The sequence below is a fragment of the Haliaeetus leucocephalus genome, unplaced genomic scaffold, assembly GCF_000737465.1.
Source record: "Haliaeetus leucocephalus isolate CR32 unplaced genomic scaffold, Haliaeetus_leucocephalus-4.0 Scaffold587, whole genome shotgun sequence".
NCBI lineage: Eukaryota > Metazoa > Chordata > Aves > Accipitriformes > Accipitridae > Haliaeetus > Haliaeetus leucocephalus.
In genome coordinates, this window is record NW_010973023.1 from 6170304 (window position 1) to 6180984 (window position 10681).

General features: G+C 43.1%; 1 protein-coding gene across 1 annotated transcript; it reads right to left on the bottom strand.

The window, feature by feature from the left end:
• Nucleotides 1-8484: 8484 nt before the first annotated feature.
• ALG2 (ALG2, alpha-1,3/1,6-mannosyltransferase) lies at nt 8485-10440 on the bottom strand. The gene is made up of 2 exons (XM_010577955.1): nt 10244-10440; nt 8485-10078 (listed from the first exon to the last, which is right to left on the bottom strand). The coding sequence occupies exons 1-2, from the start codon at nt 10270-10272 to the stop codon at nt 9526-9528; spliced, it is 582 nt and encodes a 193-aa protein (XP_010576257.1). The 5' UTR covers nt 10273-10440; the 3' UTR covers nt 8485-9525.
• Nucleotides 10441-10681: the final 241 nt, after the last annotated feature.

A 10681-nucleotide genomic window follows, 5' to 3' on the forward strand; every position in this document is an offset into this window, starting at 1 on the left:
GATGCTGCTGGAATAGGTGACAAAGCATTCTCTCCTTTAAGTATTATTAAAGCAGACACTAGCACTGGATGAATTAAACATCCCATCTCAGCAGATTTCTCTCGGTGTATTGCTGTTTATGATGATGCATAGATTTTTCCTGGGACAGGAACAGTCTCAGGAGGGAGCTGTCTATTTTCATGTTCTTTAAGCACTGCGTGTGTTCTTTGAGTGTCTTCTTGATCCATTTTTCCATGGTTTGGGATACATAGGAGTAGAGAGGTTCTGCCTAAGAATAGAAGAGGTCCGAATACAGATGAAAGATTAGATTTGATTTATATTCTGTTTTCAGCAGTGCCTGAAAACAGATGTTTATGTCTAGTATTATTTGTGTGTTATCTAATACAGTTTCCAGCTCCTAATCACCAGTTATTGATGGACTTTCTGAGCAATGACTGCATTTGGACCACCACTTTTTAAATTGACCTATTTGCCTAACCCTTTTTTGAATCTATTTTTGACTTTTAGTGTTATTTTAGCACTAAGGAAAAGAGTTCTCACAATGTAACTGTGCTGTGAGGAAAAACACTTTATGTTTTTGTGTTTCCCCTGCAGTAAGCCTGTAGAACCTGAAGTCTAGTGCTCACATTAAACTGGTGTTATCATGCAGAGGAGAAAGCAGCATAATAACCAGAAACAGAAAAAAACCTTCGTATTTTCCTATTTAGTGTTTCTTTTTTTGCTGGTAGGTATTTGCACAAGCACAAGTTTAACACAGAAGCCTGACACTGGGTTTGCTACATCTAAAGGTGAGGAACAGATTGAAACCTGGGAAGCAGTAGCAAATAATTTCCATTCATGCAATGACATTCAGTGGGTCCCTCCAGAGGCTTTCTTCACATTTTGTTCCCATCCTTCGAGCAGGAATAAATAGTCCTGTTAGTATCACTTTCAGATCATAATTTCAGACCACTGGGACTTCTCAGAATGTCAGAATATAGCCCTCATAGATAAATAGAATTAACTGATTGCTCAATAGCTGTGGACAGTGCACACGGAAGAGGCTGTTTAGGTTTTTTTTTAATTCACTAGACAGCTCCTCCCGATGCAGTCAGACCCCAGCCTTGGGATTATTCTGTCCCAAGTGTGGGGCTTTACATTTATCTTTGCTGTCTTCAGTTCTTGGCTCAGTCTTCCACACTGTCCAGACTTCTGTGTATGCTGGGTCTACTCTGTGGCATATATATCTCTCCTCCCAGCCTGGTGTCACATGCAAATTTGGTGATGGCACTTTCAATACCATCAACCAGACTGCTCACAAAGATGTTGAATACTCTTACACCCAGTAGTGACTTCTGAGGTACTCCACTCACACTCTCTGGCCAGAGTCCAACCTCCTGCTCAAACCAGGGTCAGCTACGAGATCAGACCAGCCTGCTCAAGGCTTCATTGAGTCGGGTCAAGAAAATCTCCAAAGATGGAGACTGTGCTACTCATCTGGGCGGCTGGTTTCACGGCTTGTCTGTTCTCACAGTGACCAGAAGTTTTTCCTTATACCCAGCTGGAACCTTCCTTGATGTGATATATACCTTTTGTCTCTGGTCATCCTACTAGGCACCAGGGTGAAGAGCCTTGCTCTTTCTTTTCAGTAACCCCTTACAAGACCTGGAAGGCTGCTATTAACAAGCCTGCTTCCCTCAGCCTCTCCTCACAAGGCACATGCTACTCTCTGACCAGGTTCTTTTACATATTCAATGCATGAAGGATTTAATGTTTAACACCAAGCCTATTGTTTTTTTAAGTTAAGTTATCTTATGCTACATCAGACTTTGATCGATCAGAGTCATACAGCAATGTACTTAAGTCACAACACGGGTACAAATCATACTTAGGAAAGCATCACAACTGTAATATGCAGTTGAATCACAATACAGATGTGATTTCCATTACTAATCTCTATAATATATTCACCATCATGATGCTGGGTGTTCCTAGCATCTGGGAAGGAATGTGTGGGTTGAAAGCCACTCAAGCCCATTCAGAGTTCTTCCTGTTTGTTGTTTTTATTTTATACTCTACATTGGGCTGAGCCGTGCTGGTATATTTGCATTCTTTTTATTAACTTGGGTACCAACAGCTACACAGCCGGTTCGTTCACCCAGCTGATACAGCCATTTGCCTAGAGCAAAGGCTACCTTCTGGTTCCCTTTCTGTTGAGGTAAGTTCACAGCTGTGCAACAGCTATGCTGGGTAGTTCACGCATCCTGCCATCTCCAGGTCTGCTCTGCTCACCTTGCCTGGATACTGTGCGATGCCCACCTTGTTATTAAATGCTGCTCCTGGCTCCCTGCCCCTCAGTGACCAAATGGCCCTTGCTGCTCCCTGGCAGTCTAACTCTATCCTGACCGGATTCAGACAGGTGGTGAGAAGTAAGAGAAAGGATTGACTGGAGGGAAACTGAGATAGCTGGGGATTGAGTTGCACCTGGATTTCTTCCTGGCCTATTTGAGTGCTGTTTCCTCCATTAGCACCAAAGATGGCTTCATTCTCCCTGACCACTGATGAGCCCCCACTAGAACAGGAGGCATCTTCTTTCAGCTGTGCTGCTCCTGCAGGAGCTCACTTGGACGTCTCTCACCCTGGTGGAGGGCCAAATGCCCTGCTAGGCTCCAGTCACTAGGTTCCTCCGAGCAGTCCTTTGCCACATTAGTCTTCTTGGGTTTCACCTTGTTAAGAAAAGGTTTTTTAAAAGGGAGATGAAAGAGGAAAATGGTCTGCCTCATGTGCCCGGTGCTAGAAGAGGCGTGCCAATGAGAGATACATTCCTACTAGGTTTTATGCTTCCATATTTCTCTGCCCTCTTGTCCTGTGTTCCTAGAGGAGGTGATGGTCAGGATCTCTTCCTGCAATCAATCATTACAAGGTTGGTTTGTTACTACACATAGCACCTTGTTCAGCTGTAGGTTTGTTTACAGGGCTAATCCTAGGCCAGAATCAAGATTAAAAAAGAGTAAATCAGACGAGGTGTGATGCTCCTGTGATTTGTTTTACACATTTGTAAATACTTAGAGACACAACCAAGAATTATGCTTTTTTTTTTACATTTGCCTGGGAATAACCGAAGAGAGCTTCTCAATTTTTGTCTTTTACAAATCTTGCTGTACAGTGCAGTTCTGTGTATAATTGTGAGGAGAAAAGTTCATTAAATTAAAATATGGTATGTGCCTCTAGTTGTAGCGTGGGTTGTTTGAAGGCTAATTTCCCAGTGATTGATTATCTTATGTAAGGGTTTTAAAACTGAGCACTTCTTGTTCCCTTTCTCCATGTAAAACCACTCCAAATGATTTCTGTTTTCTTTTTCTCAATCGTTATATTTTCCTTCTCTTTCAGTGCACAGGAATTAGACTCATAAAGATACCATAATGTTAATAGGTTTGTCTCAGAGTTCATGAGGTCAAACTTGTTGGTCTTCCCATGTGACTAACAGTGCAAAAACCTGCAATCAACTCAGTTAATCTTAGCCATAAAACAATCCAGCACTGAAGAACTGCACATCCATAAATCAATAGAGACTAACCTCTGATTTATTTCTTTTTGGGCCACATGTGCTACTTTCACCATAAAAGCAGATAAAGGTAACTATAATTAAAGTGCCTATTTCCTTCTCTACTATTTGTGTTAACATTCATGCTATTGAATATACCCCTTTCATAATACTATATTTTTTCAGTATTCTACAGTTATTGTTTCATTAAAAATACCCCTGTGATATTAACTGTATAATAAATTACAATTCAAAATAAAATATCAGCCATTTCATCCATGAGAGAGAATAATAAAGCCATAATAAAAAATAATAAAGTTTAGCAATGTGATAATGTAGCATGAGGTTTTTATAGACTCCATGTAAATGTTAAAATCTATAAATTTTTTATGTTGTGTAAAATTGTAAAAAAAATAGTAATGAAGGGGGTGGGGAGAGAAAAAAAAGCAGCATTAGCAGGCTGGTTTAATCCTGAAAATGCTGGTTTCCAATTTCTTTTTATAATTTGAAAAAGAGTGTATAGAAATTATGCATATGAAATTATTTGTTTGTGGCTTATCTTATTAACTACAGGTATTAAATTGAAAAAGGGAAACTGTGGGTTTCCACTTTACAGCCCATAGTATTGATAAGTGAGGAACCTTTAAAGCCTAATCATCTCTCTCCTTGCCTGCCTTTGTTCACACCTAGTATCCCTGTACATACTCTGCCCTTATTTTTCTAATTATGCTTTAAACAACTTCTTTATTTGGCTTCTTTTTATATATCTGGGTTGTAACTGAAGGTAAAAGGATGTGCAAATATGGGAAGGAGAGGACAGGACATGAATTCCTCCTTGCAATCATTTTCTTCTTGTGGCATCATCCTTCACACCACACTGGTGGGATATGAATTTAAAACCTTCATTTCTTGTAGGCTAACGACAATGTATTTAATTGTACTAGGCCAATACTTAATAATTCTTCTGACAGCAGATTGCACGAGGCATCTGCAATTTGATTTAAATAAAACTCTCTTAAATAATTTTTTATTTAAATAAAGGAGAAAGGAGGAAAGATATATCCAACACAGAGTATGGAATTCTAAAACAGGTTCAAAACAGGTACAAGTAATTATTGCTTTAAAACCCTGCCATTTTGGAAACTCAACACTGGTCAGCCTTGTTTTCTTGTATTGTGTTGGTCTAGATACAGCACAACAAAATGTACCTGATATCCCCTAGAACATGCTGACTTATAAAATATGGGGGTCACTTCTTGTCTTCTCATGATGGAGCTGCTTCCATTTCATTGACAGGTGGCTCGTCACTAACAAGGACATCATGCATTCTCCTTGCATAATCAAGGTTCTTGTTGGATTTCCAAAAAGGAGGAGAGGAAGTAGGGAGGAAATAAAGCTACACTGGCATAAAACAAGGAACTGACTGAGTGCTTGCACTTCTGAAACAAAATGTTTCTTTCTTCTGTAAACCTAAAACCTTGTTTTCATGTGTGGGTCTTAAAACAGCTGAGGGACTACACCTTCTCAGTGAGATCATTGCCCAGCCTTTGTTGTGGCCATCCTTGGCTCCTGGCTTGTTCTCTGTTGTGGAAGAATCTTGCTCTTGCTGCTCCCTGGCAGTTAGCTCAGACCTTCTCAGGCCCCGAGCTCAGTACCATGGAGCCTGGCCCTCCGACTAAGCCAGGGCTTGTCCCCACAGCCTCCTTGCAGCTACGTGTCATAAGACTTGACCCCATGGCTACCCTGCAGTTTCTGTTTTGACCCCAAACCCTGTAGGGAGCTGTGATCAGTATGCAAAGGCGGATCCGTAGGCTTCTCTAACCTCCTCTGCACCCATACTGACATCCCCTGCCCACCAACTCCTTTGGTCCCTTTTGGGACCATCTAGGCTTTGTTATGCTCCAGATCAGCAGCCCTCAAGGAGCGTCTCAAGGACAATCTGGTACGTGGGTTGATCCGCCCCTCTACCTCCACTGCCAGCGCTCCATATTTTTTGTTAAAAAGAAGGATGGGGGTGTCTGGCCCTTCACAGGAGCCTGCCAGCTTAGGGTGGCTTCAACCGGCCTGGGATCCACATGCCAGCGGCTGGGGTCCGCCAGGTACCCCAGGAACTCCACCCTGTGCTGTTGAAAAAGAGCAAATCTCTGGGGTTTGACATGGAGCCACCACTGCTGCAAGTGATTCAGGACTCCCCTGGCATAGTCTGTGTGCCTGCTGAGCACTGGAGAACATGAAGATGCCAAGAATACCACTACACAGTTATCAAGCAGGCTGTGCAGCACATCATTTACAAAACGATGGAAGGCTGTCAGAGCATAGACGAGACCAAATGGTATCACAAGACCCTCATAGTGTCTGCATCTGGTTCAGAAAGCAGTTTTCTGCTCATTCCCTTCTAGCATGCAGGGAGTGCAGAGTTTCTTAGAATTTGCCAGCTTCTTCTGATGATTCATGACAGGGTTTTCCAGTATCATCGCTCCTGTAACAGCACCTACTTGGAAGGGGCCTCACTTTCTATGGGCATAAGAAGCACACGCAGCTTCTGAGGAGCTGAAACAGGCATTGACAACAGCCTGCCTCACAGTCCTGCCCAGGCCTTGGCTGGCACTTCGTTGTGGAAGCAGATGGCTCTGGGCCATAGGGGCCGTATTCCTGGAGAACCTGACCCTATGTCTTTTTCTCTAGGCAGCTCACTCCCACTGAGAGGAACTATGACATCTGGGACAAGGAGCACCTGAAAATCAAAGCTGCCTCTGAGGAGTGGTAGCACGTTCTTGAGGTAGCAGAAGAACCAACAGTGGTGCTCACCTATCACCAGAACCGGGAATACAACTGAGGGATGAGTTGCTTCTCTCCCCACCTTGTCTGCCAGACTGCCCTCTCTCCATACATTGTTAACTGTCCATTCGTTACTAACTTTGATTTCCAATCCAAAAATCTGCCAGCCACACCAGCTGCCTCACACGTCCCTGCACCAAATGACTGTCAGAGCAGGCGGTTTGTTGTGCAACTGACAACACAGTTGCCGTTTCTACCACAATAAAGCAATCCCCTTTTCTCCATCTGTGTTCTCATTCTTGGGATGAGGAGTGAGGTGGATGGTGCCTGTGTCCATGGGCTCCTCCTCTGAGGATAGTAAGGAAGGTGGAGCAAAACACAGTGGTGCTCCTCCAAAGGTCTGCATATGCTCTTCCTGGCAAAGCCAGGTGCTTCTCCAGTGATGGGCCAAGTCTGACAGGCTGCCCCAGGCCCTGGGGTAGGCCAGTCCTAGCCATGTCATCTTGAGGGCCACAGACAGCCCTAAGACTTTAGAGGGCCATAAGGGCTCGCTCTTCACACGAAGTTTCCAGAGTCAACTCCACGAAATGAATTGTGTAGTTAGTGGTCAACTACTTCCCCTGCTGGAGCTCCAGCAAGACAGCCTTGGCCGCTGCACAGTTGTGGTCCCCCCAAAACTGCTCCAAATCAGTAACTCATCAGGTTTTGGAGTACAGGGCCATTGTCTTCTACGTGGTCATAAGCCACTCTCAGGTTGCCCCGAGAGCTGGGAGATTATTACTGCTGAGCTTCTAATGTCCCTTGGGACATACAGCCCCTGGATAGGCTGTGAAGATTAGCCACATCTAATTAATAAATCCTGATACCATTGCCCAGTCCCCACTGAATGGTTCTGGAAGATCATAGTACCATAGACTAATTTGGGATGGAAGGGACCTTTAAAGATCATCTAGTCCAACCCTCCTGCTGTGGGCAGGGACATCTTCCACTAGATCAGGTTGCTCAAGATGGGGAGCAAGAGATCTTGAAGCAGCCTGAAGTGCTGTGCCATGCCTCTACATGCTAACCATAGCTTCCCGCAGGAATTTGAGGTTAACCTGCAGCTGATGGGGAGCCTGAAGGCCAGGCTCCATGACAGTCAGCTCAGGGCTTGAGGTGGCCAGAGCCACCTGTCAGGAAGCAGCAAGACTGGGGCTGCTCTGCAAGGCATGACAGTCAAAAGCTGAAAGAGATCACATAATAGGACAGTGATCTCGCCCACCAGGGCACAGTACCCAAGCAGGGCAGCCTGGTGACAGTTACAGATTCTGTTGACAGTCCCAGCGATCACCAGGTAAATGTGAGATGGCAGGTCAAGTCCAAGTGCAACCCACAAAATCCAGTCAACAGGAGCTGCAGGGCTAGGCACGCACCTGCCAGCAACACAGCTCAGGAAAAGGCTGCAGGCCCAGGTTTGAGCGTAAATGAGCTCATGCTAGCAAGTGCACACTGGCATGTACCTTAGGCTCCAGGTTAACTCCAGTGCGACCTGGGGAGGAGAATGTAACATAAACTAAGCAACCACAGGAATTGGCTCCAACCATCTTGCACCTTCTAACTAGAGCTTAAAACCCAGGCCAAACATGTCTTGAAGGTGTTAATGTCAATGACCACAGCTTATTTTCACACTCTCCTTCCAGTCCTTTCTGTCACTCATTGCTATCCCTGTCCTGAAAAAGTTGCACAAAGATTTAGGAAAACTTTTAAGGGGTGGGGAAGGAGCACAAATGCAGGAACAGGCTAGAGAGATGATACATTCAGGCTTGCCGGTTCATCTGACATGAACAGAAATGTTGGAAAAAGGGACTGTGACACCACCTGCTCCCAATCCATAACAAATACGCATTATAGCATCCCAGCCTCCTGATTAAAGATAAGAACAGTTTGTTCATGGATTTTTGTTTGTTTTACTTTAAATAAAAGCTTTATACTGGGTTGCAGTCCTAAGCAATAGAAAGACTGGTGTCTCTATTGTGAAGTACTAAATGTGAAAATGCCTGAAACTATCTTAAACACAATTTGCAAAATTCAGACTACAAAATAATATTTCATAGATAAAAATGGATTTCAAAAAATGAGTAAATGGTATAGTTACTCAATCCATTTTCAGACTTTAAAATTCAACTGTATGGATTGTGTGTGCTATTGCAAACCAAACAGAACAATGAACTAATAAAGATGCACTAAAAAGAGAGGTAGGTAAAAAAAATCAGATATACCTTGCCCAAAACCACGTATTACACTCGAAAAATAAGTCAAATTACTGTCACATGTGCAGTCACCATACTAGGAGAAACGTATCCCCCAGCTACACTATTCAGAAAAGTTTACTGAAAAGTTACCACTAAAACAAGCAAAATAAAATGTCTTTATTGCCTGCTCCAGATTAACATTTTAAAAGTGTGCTGTCATTTAGAATGAAATGTTAAGTGAAAGGGATATCATTTAAGTCTCTACAAACCAGAAACTCTCAAAGTAAAATTACATCCTTATGCACTGCAGCTATCTGCATAGACATAGAATTTCATCACTAATGTTTTTGCCTGAGGTAGTCTGGTGTCCTTGGTTTTATTCTAGTCTCAGCTACCTCCTGCTCACACACCTGTACACTTGTTTATGACACCCAATGTGACAACATAACACAATTTAAGAAGTAGTGTAAAAGGTCAATCATTTTAAAACTATACCATTTATATCCCTAATGGTGTTTTAAACACGTGGTTGGTTGGACTGTGCAATTCTCTCCATACTTCAGCTGAGATAGCTCTTTCACTTAAGTTACTGATGAACATTTGAAACACCTAAAAAATAAAGCTGCACTTGTCTTATCTGTACAAATCCACATTTTGTAAACTGAAATCAGTCATATCGTATACAGTATTAAAGTAAAATGTGCAATGATATCCTAGTAAGTTACTGCCATTTAACTATACATTTTTCCAAGGCACAGTACACAAAAGAACTCCTACAATGGCAGATCAGCCTACCACATAAAAATTTCAAACTTCTAATAAGACAGTGGGACATGTTTTGCTCGTTCTTTGTATCAAGCAACATAAGGCAGCACAAGAAGCATAACAAGGAACTTCAGATGTCCCAGGTTCTTCATCATAGTCACAATGAATACTGGTCTCCCATACAAATTAGAGATACAAAGCTGTAAAATATAATATGGAAATATAATTTTATTGTATTAATCTGCATATGTATTGGTACAGCTGTTCTGTGAATGCTTCTGAGGAAAATTTTTCCATAACTCTGGCTCTCCCAGCTGCTCCCATTGTGTCCTTTAAGAGAGGATCTCTCACAATTTTTTCCATGGCCTCAGAGAATTGCATTGGCAGAGGATCACACAAAAATCCTGTAACATTATGCAAGATTGATTCTAAAGGACCGCCTGAATTAACTGCTATAACTGGACATCTCATATACATTGCCTCCAGAGGAACAATGCCAAAATGTTCATTGCTTGGCGTATAAAGCACACATACAGAGTTACTAAAAAGTGAGATCTTCTGTTCATCCGAGAACGATCTCAGAAAAGTGACATGGTCATTAACACTAAGCTTGGCTGCAAGTCTCCTCAGCTCTTCATAGTGCTCCACGTTCTCCAGGACTCTTTTATCATAACCACCTGCCATAACCAGGTGAACTTCATTCCACTCATGAGAATCAAGCCTTCCTTGAAGCTCGCACAAAGCTTCGAGTGCCAATGCTAGATTCTTTTTTCTCTCATACCTATTAATGGAAAGAAATAAGAACTTTTTCTTTTTTGGTATCAGGTCAGCTATATCCGCAGGAACTACTGTTTCAAAGCTACTGATGTTGAGCGACGGGTAGAGGATGTCTGGGTTTATGTGAGATAAAGACTTAAACGTGTCCTTGAACACACTGGCAGTGTACTTGCTGTTCACAACAATACAGTCTGCCATGCCAGTCGTGTATTCTTCCAGCCAGTCCAGCGGTAATCTGTAGATGCGCTTTAGGAGAGACTCTCTCTTGGTCAGAAGCTGATCAGGAAAGTGACAGTAAAACAAAACCTTCTTACGGGTTCTGGCCAGTCTAAGTACAGGAATGCAAGCAGACACCTAGGGCAACCAGCAGACAGGACAAGAGGAGACGTTTATTATTTGTGTTTAGTGTCGCTGGCCCATACACGTGATTTCAAAGCCATGCCCCGTGAGCCAGTCCTTTGCAAGCCAAATGCCTTCTCCCTCTCCCCTCCTCAAGCACATCAAGCCGCACTCCCTCGTCCAGGACCTCTTGCTGCGGCTCTAGATTTCCTCCCTCACCTCGGCCTGCCAGGCCGCCAAGACCCCCCACACCCACCCCTCGCCCCCC